Source organism: Amblyomma maculatum, chromosome 1, assembly GCF_055883805.1.
Source record: "Amblyomma maculatum isolate TAMU_Amacu chromosome 1, ASM5588380v1, whole genome shotgun sequence".
In the NCBI taxonomy this organism is placed as follows: Eukaryota; Metazoa; Arthropoda; class Arachnida; order Ixodida; family Ixodidae; genus Amblyomma; species Amblyomma maculatum.
The window spans coordinates 353,085,020-353,100,638 of NC_139344.1; the positions used below are offsets into that span (position 1 = coordinate 353,085,020).

Consider the following 15,619-nt stretch of genomic DNA (forward strand, 5'->3'; position numbering starts at 1 on the left):
CGACAAAAGCGTGTTTTTTCGATCCGCTGGTTTAATTGCACGTTGAAAGCAAGAAAGCGATTCGAAAACAAGCGAAGCAGAAGTATGACTCTTCAGCTTGTTTACCTCCGTTTTCTTTTGATTCTTTTCAGATATTTTCTGAACCGACTCACCTTAATGATTTGTCGTTAAAGACGCAAGCATTAGTTGTCCTGCTAAAAGAAAGTGGTTAAGGTACCATCGAATCATTTCTAAATTCAGCCACAGCTATGCTTACCTGAACTAAGCTATTCAACATCTGCAGGACTCTTCAGAAACTCTGCACTTCGCATTTTTAAATAGACAACTGAAAGGAGACGCACAATAAAGTAACATTGAAGCTGTACAGGCGATCACGTGGTAAGCATTAGAGTTTCACGGTTAGAATTACTTGTTTCCTGTCGTCCTGAGCATTATTCAAATTACCTATGCGGTCTCCACGGCGTTGTTTGCTGACTATATTCTTGGCATCCTTCACAGAATGCGCCATACGTGATGCTGAAGAAATCAGCGCACAAGCTGGAAGGCAACGACCGCTTCGAAGGCTTCTGCGTGGATCTTCTTCGAGAGATGGCGCTCCTCTTGGGCTTCCGCTACCATCTCAGGCTCGTCAGAGACGGAGCCCACGGAAATAGGGACTCCCTAGGTCGTTGGAACGGCATGGTGCGCGAATTGGTCGACAGGGTGAGTGCATGAATCGTCGTGTAGATTTGTTTTACAGGAGTTCATGTGTTGAAATCAAGAAACACTGCGGAAACAAGAACTGTTAGATGCTTTGAAAGGCTTGCTGATTTGTTGCCTGTAACATTCTAGATTTCCTTTTCTGTATTCTGAGCGGTCTTCAGCAGAACGAATCGTTCGTGGTATTGAAGGGAAATTCAGCTTGCTTGGAAATTTTTTAGGATAGCCAAGTAATGTCTCCGAAATCTTCCTTGTCGCTTACTATTTTACTATTTTTACTATTATTATTTTATTATTATTTTTACCATTTTACTACTTTTACTATTGCTTTACTATTTAATATTTAGTACAAAAGTTTTGGTGACATTAGCGTTTTACTTTATTTGACTACAGATTATTGTTTTCAACTCAAGCAATAGACGACTTCCTTCCCGAGAGCAGGTAGAGGGGATGTAGTATTTTAAAACAGCATGCGCACTTTTGCTGTGCGAAGGCCAAGGGTTCCAATAGTTCGTTGGGGAGGGTTTAGAAAGAATCATGGAAGACCTAATTGATCCTGTAAAATGGGGCGGAGCAAAGCATTCTTAGTAAGTACTGCGACCAGCTTTCTAAAATTTAGCTCTTTAAAATTAGCAAGTCGCTCGATAACGTGACCACTTTGTGAAGGCGTTAACACTCTTGTAAGAATATCAAAAACCAAAATCGCAAATTTTGACTAAGAGACTGCGTGCGGAAGCCCCACATATCACCGCGTCCGTAGAAAAGCTTATATCTGACTCATTGTACATTTACCTCGCCTGATTTTTACAGTAGGGCTATGTGACGACTTTCATCATTGAACTGCATCCCATTCCCCCTTTCTCAACTTATGCCGTGTGGCAAACGTCTCGAAAAAAAAAAAAAACTGCAGCTTTCAATTAGCGGTGAGAGGAGCGGGATCCAGTAGTGTGTCACGAGAACATAAAAACTTGCTTTATGACATTTCTTTCTGGACAGTGACCACCCGCATTAAATGACAAAATACGAGCCTTTTAATTTGACCCCTAAATAACTTTTGAGTGACTCACTATTACAGGGTATTCAGTGCATTCATCATATTAGGGTAGATTTCAGGGAGAGTTTAGAAATACTATTTGCAGTAGATTTCAGTGCATAAGGTCTGCTGAATTCGCACTGGTGGATGCTGTCTTATATATATATTTATATTGAAGTCACGAAGGAAAGTTATGTAGACCCAACAGGAAGGAGGGAGGGGTATGAAATAAATGTGATTTTATATAGGGCGATGTCGAAGCAAAGTGCTGGAAAAAATACTGGAAAAGCGACTGCCTATTTATCCGCCGTGTTACCGCATCGCGTTTCCAGTTGAAACATTTGCTGCAGTCGTTAGAATTTCACTTTCTTTAAAACGGTCTGCGGAAGTTATTGCGTTCGCTTATTAAGCACAGCAGTTAGAAACACTGCAGGAGAGGACGTTTGCTCAGCGTACCGAGTATGAGAAGAAAGAGATAGGCAGGGTTGATTACAGGGATGCTACCAGATGCTATGGCGGGGAGCGCATACAGCCGACGTGAAAAGAGTTCTGTTTTCCTTCTAACGATTGCATGATGAGCTAACACGATGTCATTAGATCGTGGAGCGATACGTACTTCCTCAAACCGTATATTCCAAACAAACAGATCGTAATTTGCTGCTCATAAACTCCCGTAATGTAGGAGGCGGACGTGGCGATCGGCGACCTGACCATCACCCTCGCTCGTGAGCAAGCCGTCGACTTCACCATGCCATTCATGACCCTGGGAGTGAGCATCCTGTACCGGAAGCCACAGCAGGAACACTCGCTTCTCTTCTTCCTCTCGCCCCTCTCCGTGGACGTGTGGCTGTGCGTGGCGGCTGCACATCTGATAGTAAGCCTGCTGCTGTCCTGCGTAGCGCGTGTGGAAATCGCCCAGCGGCGCGGCTGTCGCGCTTCCGCCAGGCGCTGCTGCTGCTGTTACTGCCAGGAGAGCCCCGCTACCTCGGGGGTTTCTTGTGTTGGTGGCAGTGGTTGTGGCCGAGCCCAGCTGGACGTGATAATGGTTGGGGGGACCAGTGACGTGATGGGGCACTGCGACGAAAGGATATTGGGTTGCAGTGAAAAGCTAGAGGAAACGCCAGTGAAGGAGTGCCAGTTCACGGTGATGAACAGTCTGTGGTTCACCATCAGCTCCATCATGCAGCAGGGATGTGAGACGTTGCCGAGGTGAGTGGAATCATGTGCTTGGTACGTCTGAGAGAGCGTTGTCAGTGACCCTTCGCTTGGCTTGGTGCCTTGGACAACCTTCCAAATTAACTCATCTTGTTAGCGACGGTTTAAAGAAGGTCACTGCTTTAGACGTAAGGCTCGGGTTCGTTCTCACAGATTCTATCATGTGTAAATACTCTTATCAGCACACTCTGCCATGAAAAATATACAGGCACCGTACCTCTGCTTTAAATGCTTAGCATTACTCGGCTCATTCGTGCCGTGTGCGGCATTTGTGTCGGGAATTTGTACGACATGCTTTTCAACTTTCCACAATGTGCCTGCTGTGGATATGTAACTTTTGTCAAGTACCATAATCACAAGTGCTATATCGTTGGGTAGCGTATGTAGAGCATATAATTGCACTGGATTAATTATGGGTCCTTATTACTTGCTGTTATTTAGTTGCTTGCGATTAAATAAACGTTAGCTGCAGCATCAAACCATGTAACGTTGAATAGCTTATGTCAAATATATTTGCACTTGACAATTTTCACGGTGCAATTAATGAGTGATTTGTGATTAAAAATTTAATTTACGCTACAGTATCAAGTGATATATCGTTGGATATGGAGTAGAATTTCACTACACTACTTTCACGTCCCAGGTAATAACCGTAATTAATGTGGTTAACAATATAACTTAAGGCAGCAATTCCTTATAAAAGCATTCAAAGCGCCTCTGTTAGTAGAATGCGAAGTCAAAGGCTAAACAACGCAGCAATTAAACCGTGCATAACCTAGCTAGTGCTTGTTTAACTCGATTAAAATAAAACACACAAGAGAAGCAAAACATTAGCACTTACGAATTAACAGCACATAAGAAGGCCTAAGTGCTCCCGGTAGGTTTTGTACTTTACGTATAAACGATCACCTAAAACATGTCACATTTTTCTCACAGACCGCAAACAGCCGTAATGTTCCAAAAATGTACCTTTGCATTGCAATAATATTTGTAGCATTAGCACCGTTAAGCGTTTCTCAAGCACCGGACAATTTATAGCCGCTTAGAATACTTTTCGAAGCGGCTGCAAGAGGAGAAATAGGTAACGACGGAAGAAATAGATCTTCCTTATATTTTTTGTAATGCGATATTTCCCACTGCTCAGTGCACATAATTTTGACCCAAGATAAGCATCATAGTCATGTATAGCTCAGATACGGTAACGTGGTGGTGACAAGGCCATAGACAATAAACGAAGGGACAGGGATTACACTGAAATAAGCTCTTTTTTGGGGGGCAGACTTGCTTCCGCAAAAGAATTAAGCGACTCGACGGCGGCTTTGGAAGCACACGGGCTCGTCGATCATCGAACTACGATTATCGATAACATTCCGTAGCGCTCAATTCAAAGTCGACGAAGGAACATCTCGGTGAACCAGGCAAAGGAAACTGGAAAAGTGTGGAACACGAGAACAGTTGTGCTTTCTTGTAATCCTTAGTGACAAATCTCACGCTACAAAAGCAAGTGATAAAGCCGCGTCTCGCGACACTGAGCATGAACATACAATGAGCGCAAGGTCGCTCCGTACGCCACAATCACAGTGACAAGGCCGCAAGCCAGCGGCTGCCAAAAAACAAAAAATAAAAATGGCTTCAGTCGTTGGCGGCAATATTCTTTGTCATCACTTTTTAGAACATGGCATGCATGGTAATATTAGTGAAAATGTGCGCATATGGGTAATGACGGTATTATAAGATTAGGAGGGAAAGAGCTGTGCGTATTACAGTATGGTGCAAAAATATGCCGATATATTTTATTTAATATGCCAACGCACGGCAGAAGAAAGTTTCAAACGTTCTCGAAGGAAGCACCGATGTTCATAGGTAAGCATGTCAGAAGACAAGCTCGCGCCTTCAAGAGTGTTACTGCGTCCTCACCCTTCAGTGCAGTTCCCGCTGCCGCAAAGAAAAAGAGACACGTATGCAGCTCCACCAGACTCTGCGTTAATGCTCCGGATGTATGAAGGTTGAAAGACTTTTTGATGTCCTCATCGATAGGTCGTCGGTCACGAATCACGACTGCAGCACAACATGAGCAGTTTAGAGTGATGGAAGATTGACGGGACGAAATATCCGAGTTTCTTTTAGGATGCTACGCTCGAAATGGCGTCCAGTGAGTCCACTGTTTTTTATAATATTAATTTGTCTACGAGTACCTTGACATCTTCCTTATCTCGTGTAAACAGCTAAAGAAATGGGTCGATGTAGTGTTACGGCCGCCTGACTCGAGATGACGTGATTTCCTATGACACTACCCAGATAAAGGAACTGCCGACTCCGGCTTCGCCTATGGCATGTGATACGACCCGCCGGAACGGTTTTATCTTTGGTTGCTACATGACCGCGAAGCGCCCTTTCTGCCACAAAGACAGGTGCGGTTATTGATATTACGAACTTAGTATTTCTTTTTTACTTTGAGGGTAATTGGCCACATTACTAGTTCTGGGACTAAAAACACCACCTTAGCTTGATAGCTCTTCCGGTATGAGGAGTGAGGTTGCAACGACATGTGGTCTTTGTCTCTTTCTCTGGTTACCAGACAAGGAGTCATGATTCTCCTGTTGCACACCGGATTCATTTCTGTTTGTTGCGACTTTGCTCTTGAAATACCATTTGGGCTGCGGACATACGGTTCTGTGTCCCCTAAAGACCGGCGCAAGAGCGATAAACGAGGAAAGGATAAAATGCAGCGGGGCTGTGGTTGCTCAACATGCCACGTTATTATCGTGCTCAAAACAGAGAAGTACTCCATGTAAACTTCCTGCAATAAAGACTGCTGGCTCGTCCTGTGCAGCGTAATACCGTTTATATATTTAAATGGACCACCTAACTTCGCAGTAAACTGCTAAATTCGATGCGAAAACTATATTTTTTTACTGTTCCAATTTTTTAGCAAGTGCTTCTGTATTCCTTGCACTCCGAAGGGTATTTGTCAGCCTGTCCTCATCTTCAAGACTCAAAATAACTGGATGGCTTGTTTGCGAAGAACTAAGTTATTGAGTCTATTATTACCAAGTCATGACACATTTCTGTGCACGGTGTATTTGAGAAGAGATAATTTATTTGCATTTTAATCCTTAATATTTCTATTTTATTCTATTTTATTTGGTATATTTACTAATGTATTTTACTTACTGAAAATACATTCATAGGCAGAAGAAATAGTCATTAGACTTTTGTTAGATTAATTTTGTTGTTATTTACAAAATAAAGAAGTTGGTCCCAGAGCGAAGATGTTTCCTCTCTTAAGCACATCTGGAAGATTTAAGCGCAGTCTACCATTCTCATGAATTAAATAATAACAATTAAGATAGTATTATACTAAGTGAAATGTCCCATCCTTCCACATCCTAGCCGAGAGCGTTAACCACTACTCTACATTGACTTCTTTCGTACGTGTCCATAACTCTCCGTGTCTAGCCTAAAGACGCTGAAGGGCGTTTTGGAAAACAAAAATGATATGAACAAATTAATTAGGAAATAACAATTCGCCTATACCCAGTGCAGTTTGTCGGGGTCAGTTATGATTGAAAGCAACGAAGTGGTCGCCATAAATACATCACCTGATGAGTACGCTAACCCTTCATGAAATGTATACAGCCTTTGGTGGTAAGAAAAGATGAAGCAATAAGTCGGAAAGATGTATGTGCCCCGGTGTAGAAAGTTCGGTAATGGGATGCAGAGTAAAAGCCTCTGACGTGAAAAGACAGCACAGACCCCGAGGTGTCACTTTCTTTAGCACTCTTTCCTATCGGTGTACTTCATGCGCAATGTAGCCTACCAAACTGTCCTCTTGTGCAGGTCAGCCTCGACGCGCATCATCGCTGCCACCTGGTGGCTGTTCTCATTCGTTCTGGTGTCCTCGTACACGGCGAACCTGGCCTCGTTCCTCACCCGGGAGAGGCTAAGGTCGCCCATCGAGACAGTCGAGGACCTGGCAAAGCAGTCCGACATACGCTACGGATGCGTCCGCTCCGGCTCCACGCATGCCTTTTTCAAGGTATACAACAAAGCCGGGTCAGCCCGACGCGGTGGGAATTGAGATGAACTAGAGCATCCAAGCGGAACACTGGCCTATAGAGGTCTTTGTTGGCCGCATTTAAAGGAGCTGCTATTCAGAAGGGGATGAAAAATAGAAGACGACAGGATGCCTGGACGACAGGACGTCTGGACGACAGGACGTCTGAGTGGAATGAACAGACTTTTTACTTGGACGGACATGCGTGCACTGTAAACGTTAAAAAGAAGAAAAGTGATTAAAAAATAATCCCAGAGCACAAAAATATCATTTTTTCCGCAGATGGCAGCCTGTTGCAATGAATTTAGTTCCTTTACGAAACGGCAATCAAGGAGGGAGGGAGTTTGAACAGGTTGAATACCTTTCTTATCGAAAAGGCCTTTAACGTGATCACTTGTGCCTGCTTGTGGACCACACGTGTAGGTAAAAATAGTGGCTAGCAATCTCAAAGGTTATACCTCTACTCACCTCTACTTAGAAATGCAGCGCCGGAACAATGAACCTCTGCGCAGTGCTTAGGAGACGGTTGTCTGGGGAGCTTCCTGGCTTTCGGCCCAAGTCCCGCACTTTTCTCAGGAAAGTGAAATGCACCAGTTGGCATATCTATTATTGGGCACAAGCTTCAATTCATGGTTTCTAGAGCAGAACCGTTTTTTTCTTTCTTTCTTCATTGAAAGCATTAAAGCATGGGGACCAGCTTTTTCACAGATAGTCAACACAACGTCCGCATTGTACTTTCCGCCGGGTTTGCCGAGTTGCTGCGATAGTTGGCACACGTATAGTAACGTTTCTCACCTCGACCTTACGAATAACTGTTCGGCTCCCATGACTCAGTGGCCACCACCACTGATATTTTTCATCAGGCTTTCCGCCACAGCCTTCACATTTCTAAAGGAAACCTGGCAATAGCGAAGAAAAACTAAATTACAGTAGTACGGTTTTCAGAGCATCGCACAGGAAGTTGTTGACAATACATGTCTTAATCACATTTCAGTTCAACGAGTTAAATAGAAAAATGCATTTCTGGCGTTTTTCGGTACGTGCAGTAAACATGCTTCATGTCAAACTTTAAAATTCCTTTAAAAACTGAAGACACCCTATTAAAGATACTTCATACATGAGCTTGAGACTCACCGGACATGCGCCGAAGATACGCAGAAAGCTGTTCACAGCCTGTGAGATTTCAATTTAAATACATACATTTGTACAGAAAATAATGCCAACTTATATCAAACATTTCACATTTCCTTATCTTTCGTCCACGCTGCGAAAACCAAAGCAATAAAATCTCCCAAGAAGCTTGCGCCCGTGTACAGAGCTGTCATTGAAGGATAGAAGGGACTGCGCTCTAAAACGTACAAATGAAATTTTGTGCCCTGCAAAGCACGCATCAACCACTGGATTCCACTTTCCTGCGGGAAGCGTTTAATCGGGTAGTCGTGAATCTGCCTTGACGATAGACTCCGAAAGCACTGGGGAGCACTTGTTTCGACTGAGACGAAGTTCTATCTAAACATTGCAAACGTTGCGGGCGAGAGCCAACGTTTGATGTTGCATGCGTACTTTGCAGATGGACACAGTTGCCAAGTTAAACCAGTTTGCTGGGCTAGTTGCTTCATTTCACATAAAAACTCCACAGCGCAAACAAATACAAACTCAGCGCCTGTCCTGTCTGTGTCTGTTTGTGAGTTCGTATTTGTTAGCGCTGTGGAATCTTTCCTTTTCTGTGGGGCAGTTTCGATGTGAAATCTGTCATTCCACATATGTAGAGAAACTGATAATTGTGTCGGCGTTGTATTACTTGTATTACTTTGCGACGATATACATCATAAAGAGTTATTCGAAGTCGATTGGCACGTCAGCGAAAATGTATATCGTGTTTTGCGTTTCTGATTTTTCGCTACTAATGCATTTTAACTAGTGCCACTAGTTCATGCACTGTCCCCATTTGTGAATGCGACCTAAATCTAATTATACTGTTGCATAAATAATCACCTTCCGCTTTTGCCCTGAATGCCCTAAACGCTTGGACGGTGCATGTCAGATCTGCGGTACGAGTCTGCCGCTGAAAATCAAATTAACTTGCAGAAAGGATAAGTAAAGTTAGGCGCCTGCGTTGTAATGCAGGAGAGGTAACTTTAATTTTCACGATCTATCTCTCAAACTGCCCGTTTATGACGCATCTTAATATGTGATGTGTTTACATAGGATAATGTCCGATTTACCCCGAGACGTTCAATGTGCCATCTTACACAGAAAAAAATATGTGGGGGGGGGGGGGGGGGGGATTTTATATTTTTAGACACAAAGCCTGAATAACTAAAAAGTACATGAGCCAATTTTTTGCGCCGGTGTGCCATTTTGCGAACATGTACAGTACTAACTCCCTCCTTTATTGTAGGAACTCAGTATTGTGAATTTTGAATAAACACTTCTTCGAAATCAGATCTGAACTGTCATCTGTTCAGATGACAGGCAGACCACAGTAGATGCTATGGAAGAGTAGCCTTCCTTGGGTCTGAGGCTTCACGGCTGACTCAACTTCTTTATTTCGCAGAATTCGATTATTAACATAAGTCGCAATCGCTTTGATGTTGTAATAAATGTACGCTGCGCTAATACTTAAGTAAAGAAAAGGAAGAATAATAAGGCCAAATTTTTAATAAAATATTTCCAAGCCCTGAGAAAGTACCAGAGAAGGGTATTAATGAATGCCCCTGTTAGAACAAACGGCTCACGCGCAAGCCCTACGTTAAGAATTCAACCAGTACACGCACGCGGGATTGTTTCAAAATTTTTTCTCGTAAAGCAATTACAGGCTCCAGAGTATAGTTGTAATGTCTCTATTTTCTTGTATCAGAATTGTACCAACAACGGACCACTTTAAACGAATGGGCCACACTGGATTTCACACAACGACCTTCAATTCAAGGAAGGTGCAGGGGTACCCTACGCCTCTATCTGCAGTAAAAAGGTGTCGAATTTCCGAAATTTTCCTTGTCCGCTGGTCCTTACCGCAAAAACAAGACACAGAAGAAAGCAACAAATCATGCATTTAACCAGTTTTAGTTTCTCTCTAGACATGACGTACCTTTTTATATATGTTTATTTTCGGTGCACGGGGCCACGTCTACGCAGGAGTCTAAGCACGAGACGTACGAGCGCATGTGGCACGTCATGCGGGGGGACCTCGTCCAGACCAACGCAGAAGGCGTGGCAAGGGTCGAGGGCGGCGGCTACGCTTTCCTCATGGAGTCCACAAGCATCGAGTACGTGGTGCAGCGTCGGTGCCAGCTCACGCAGATCGGAGGCCTCCTTGACTCCAAGGGATACGGCGTCGCTACGCCACTGGGTGAGCCGAGTGCTGGTCTTCTTTTTTTTTTCGTCGACAACGCGTCGCAATGGTTCTCACAAAAGAAAAATACAGCGGGCTCACTTTTATTTCACTCAAAGGCAACACGAAAGCACTTCGTTCCGGTTATATGTAGCTCCGTTTATACGCCGATAAGACGCCGTGTTTTCAATGACAGGCAGCCATGCATAAAGAAAGGAGTGCCAAGTGTAGTGGCCTGGAAAAGTGAAAGGTCATTTCAAGCTTCGATGACAACTATGACACTTCCAATATATATATAGATACATATATATATATATCAGAGACGGGTTGGAGTAGTATATGAGATCGAAAAGGGGGGCTCTAAGAGAATTACTTTGAAGAATATGATGGAAAGTATGTTTTTATTTTTTGTCGAGCTGAACTGACTGGTGCACGCACGGAAAAGTAACAGCACAGATTTCATAAAAATTTCTTAAAGGATTCATGACGGAGAAAAACAGGTCTGGAAGTGATGGACGGCTGGGAACTGCAAAATGGTACTCGACGTTCTGTGACATGTCGCGAGGCATGGAAATGTCACTAAAGAAATGTCACGAAATGTCACTAAGGTTCTAAGGAACCATTTTCGAAAACTAAGAAAGGGTAGGCTAACATCACCGACAGATATATAGGCAGTAAAGAAAACGGCTAATAAAATGGTTGTTATGCCTTGGAATTTTTCTGTCGTACATGTCGTTTATGTGCCTTTTTGTGTCCCGTTTTTTGCGCAAGTATACATAACCTTTCAAGGGAATTTTTCTGTGGTCTTCTAATATCGTAACAAATTTGATTGATGCGAACATTATCCGCCGCCTTGTATTAGCATGTTTTGGCTGAAATATGGAAGTGGCTGAAGTAAAAAAAAAGAAGCATTTTCTAAAGAGCTAGAAAGGTCCCTAAAAAATGGATGTGCTTCAACAAATAAAACACGCGAAGAAAAAAGTATTAAACTTTAATTAAATCAATGTAGTAAGCACCAGGAACGGCAGATGGACTTTTCGGCTCTTCCACTACAATATTGCTTTAATATTTTCCTTTTATTCAGAGTATTTACAATAACATTTTTATATACCACTATGAATGATGTTACTGTATGAATGCATCAGTGTCAGGCTGCTGTCTTCGCTTAAATTCGTGTTGGCAGTTCTTTCCCTGTAAGCATTTCATCTTAGTGACTTGGTGGGTCAAAATAATGTTTGTCTCTATGTTTAGAATATGAACTGTTTAATTATTTTGTGAGAACTGACAGGTTGTGCAAACAAGTACGTACTGATTTTTGTTCTTCAAAAGGTTTCAAAAGAGGGATACAATTTGGTGTAATTTGTGGCAGTAGCACTCAGGGCCGTGCGCGTGAAAGCGTCAACTCTACCAGATACTGCAGCACAAATATTTAAGAGCTTAAAATATTAGGTAATGGGTGTAAGATTTGCCTAATTTGTAGCTGAAACTAATTGTGTTGTCTAGCACTTCCACAAAAGTAGCAATGAAAGGGCCAACTGCGCAGATAGCTAACTTTATTTTCACAAATTGATATAAATTCTGAGCACCATTCACTTCGCACCATTTAAGGGAAAATTAAATAAACTTATTTATAGTTTAACAACTAGTTTCTTCGTCTTTGAGATAATAAAAATGGGAAAACCCCTGTATGAAGATTCAATGAGAATGGAATAAAGGGGCTGTATATGTGTATGTGTTAATAAAAGTACAGGTGATTTCACATTGTTTACATATGCTCCATACGAATGAAATAGTCATAAAAAGCTGCGACCTGGTTCGCTGAATTCCTGGCAGTATTTCGATGTGGTCCGTAGACCAAAATTAATGCTAAAATGCTTTCTGTGCAACACATCATGAAATAATAAAAAAAAAAGTTGGCCGTGAGTCAAGCGGAAACTGTATTATGCATGGTGAGTCACGGTTTGCTGCGGTTTAACTCCTACACGGCGGTCTGCAAACGTCAGGGAAACGCAACCTAATCACTGGTTTCATCGCGCGACTTGTTCATGGCTGTCTGCGAACCTTAAGGGCACCACAGCCGAGTCTAGACTACACGAAGGTGTCGAGAGCATTTTGAAGTGGGAGGCTCCAGGAGGCGGGCCAGATGGGCAATGGTAGGGGGAGAGGGTAGGCATAGGACGGGAAAGTTGTGTGGCATATTTAGAGAAATGTGTATCGATACGAATAAGGTTCGCCAGGTGTGTGAAGAAGCAGCAGCAGGAGTGCCAAGTAGAAGAAGAAGTGGGCGACGCCTGCTCCTCGCGCAGCACATGAGGTCAAATTATCATACCCGATTGCCTTAGCGAAACATGGTGTAGCGGAGGTTGCTCTCTAAAATTTGCTCTTTAAAATGTGCTCATGTGAAAAAACGAAGCAAGACAAAACTGTCCAGTACCAAAGAGGACGAGGCTTTCTTTTGGTGCGCAGATAATTTGGAGGGACCTTAAACAATATCGGCAAGAAGCGACAGTTTCGCTGAGCAGAACGATTTATTTTTGCTAATTTCAGTTACAAGACCACCGCCATTCATAAAGAAAGTGCGCTGTCTTTGGCGCATAAGCAGACCCGTGTAAAATAATTTATGATGCCAAACGTTATTAGTACTGTTTTCAAACATCTGTCATGCACAGTCACTATATTAAGGCCGTACAGCTCATTTGTCCGTTGAGGTAGGCCGAATCTGGAGATACTTGCTCTTGGCACTAGAAGTTTTCTGCATAAGAACGGACTCGGATACACAGTTTCAGCTGCTGTGAAAACAACTGCAATGCATTTTTTTTTCTTTTAGCACATAACATACACCTTAGGCCTTTGCCTCGATTTGATGAGAAATAAGTACAGCACTTGTTAGCAGGAGATGCTTGCATTATGTGAATGTCTCAGACAATATGAACGCATGTAGATTCTCCGAGCAACTGTTTGACTTGCCGACAACGGATATTGGGCTTCTCTGATTAATTCAAGGGTAATCTATTTCGACTGTAATTGCTTTAAAGAGAGAATAAAAATGACATAAAAGAGCTAAACATTATTTTGGACATAATTCGATCATTTCTTTGCGACATGGAAGAATACCTAAGAACTGCGTGAAGCAACCGAATGAAGCCGATTTTATCTTTGAGATTTCTGACGGACATCAGGTATTCACAGAAACAAGTGAGCAGACGTATTGGTGTTCGAATCTTCTAGCCTGCAGAATCAATTTTTAGCGCTGCAGCTCAATTACCTGCATTCTTGCAAAAAGCTATCTCTGAAGCCGGTTTGACCTTTGACAATTCTGAGGGACATCAGGTATTCACAGAAACAAGTGTGACAGATACTGCGTCTTTCCTTTCCTGTAAACCAATTATAGAATGCCATTTCTTTGCGACATGGAGACGCTTAGGACATTGTTGAAGAATGCCTAAGAACTGCGTGAAGCTACCGAAGGAAAAATGCCGAAGAAATAAATATGAACATAACATGGCAGTACAGAGGGCGCATTTAAAAATGAGATTGTATACGAAAACAAAAATACATTGGAAATTAGGTAATATTTTTCACTGTCATCTTATGGTGCACCTGGGCTCTCTCCTTCCACTTATTGCGCGATAAGCAGATTATTGATAAATGTTTGCAAAATATAATGAACGCTGGCTTGCTGCACGAGAATATGGCGTAATATTTTAGCAAAGCTGTTAAAAATAATTAACATAGAAGAGGAAAATAAAACGGCAGGAATAATGACCTGCTTGGATAGAAATAGGATGAGCTCAAAATTGGAGGACATGGTGTCGGCAATTACCGCTTTTTGCGGCGCTAGAACTGTCTAATGAAAGTCGCGCCTTCTCTCAACGTATTCGGCAAGCACGGGAGCCCCTAGCGCACAGCTTTGACGAAGGCTTCAAAACCGTGAAGGGTGCGCTGAGCGCGCTTTTGTTTTTGTTTTTTCCTACGGCCGTTCATTATTCGCAGAGCGCGTGCACGGCGTGTCATAAGCCAGCGTCATTCGTTATCATTACGGGGAGCTCAGCGTGCGCCTAGGATAGGGTCTCTGGCGGAAAGGAGAAGGAACAACCACGATGCGAGGCACGTAGACGGCGTACATCACTTGCACTTCTTAGAAGATAGTTTTTGTTCTTAGCTTTCAGCTTTCTTAATCTCGTCCTGGCGAATATTTTGCTAAAAAGATCACACTCGTTGTTCTTGTATCTAATTAAAAGCCAGCAGAGGAAGCGCTAATGAAATATATCCTAACATAACATATTGCAAAAGGTTTGTTTACGCCTTACGTCTTAAAAGGCAGCAACATCGCGTACAGAAAATTGCGCCACATTCAAGGATTCAAAATGGTAATGCATGCAAAATGGTTTTGCGCTAGCATTCACACTGATTAAGTAATGAACGATCAAACTTCAGCTTCTCCTCATAACAATGCAGGACTGTAGAGAAGCTCGATAATGGAGTTACGGATGATAGTATTTATTTTCGTTGCTTCCGCCCACATCGTGCGGTGCCTTTCTGATGCCACCAAACAACGTTTCTTGGGCTTTGATTTCGGTAGCGTTGCATTAACGCGAAAGCCTTTATTGCCTCATCGTTTTCACCAGGAGCTGTCGGCAGAGGGTGCTACAATTTCGAGAGCGCACCACATATGGCCATTGGTAAACAGTAACTAATTGAAAGCTAGTTAACAGGTTATTAGATTGAGTAGTAATGAGTAACCTGGTAGTTAAGCAATTAAATAGTTTACTGATTAGATAATTAGTATTAGTTTGAATTCATTATTTTATTAACTCATTGGTAAATTTACCAAATAATTACCAAAGAATGAAAATTAAATTCATTGCCGAAATAACTTGTTGACTGATTAGCCAAATGATTCGTGACGTCACCAATTGGTGCAGTTTGTCATATTGCGAAATGGGCGGTAACGTCAACGCCTCAACTGTGACGTCACCTGCGGTGTAGTAAACTGTGTATGTCAAAGAGTACGACCAGGTCTCGTTGTCAATGCCCAGCAGTGCGCCAGTAAAGGCTTTTGCCTCGCAGCACCTTAGGCAGCCATAGTGCCCCCTGAATTTGTTTTCACTTGTTCAAACCAAGCGGTAATTTTCGGTAACTCTACTGGCACCGTCAATGGCGTTGTTATGCTCCGCGTACCCGTCGCTGTGCAGTGCTGAGAAGTCTGATAGCCATCGCTGCATTAATAGCTAATCGCGCCCCTTATTGCGATGCTGGCGCCAAGATATTTGGCATGCTT

At 42.8% G+C, this 15,619-nt stretch overlaps 1 protein-coding gene across 2 annotated transcripts in view; it reads left to right on the forward strand.

Annotated features, from left to right (window-relative positions):
- The window catches only part of LOC146207792 (glutamate receptor ionotropic, kainate 2-like), a 121,932-nt gene that overhangs the window by 91,018 nt on the left and 15,295 nt on the right, over nucleotides 1–15,619 (forward strand). For both annotated transcript variants that reach the window (XM_084590457.1, XM_084590448.1), the window contains exons 10-13: nucleotides 499–702; nucleotides 2,415–2,941; nucleotides 6,788–6,986; nucleotides 10,143–10,356. In XM_084590457.1, the coding sequence (XP_084446583.1) occupies nucleotides 499–702; nucleotides 2,415–2,941; nucleotides 6,788–6,986; nucleotides 10,143–10,356 (1,144 nt within the window). The remainder of the gene's footprint in view (nucleotides 1–498; nucleotides 703–2,414; nucleotides 2,942–6,787; nucleotides 6,987–10,142; nucleotides 10,357–15,619) is intronic.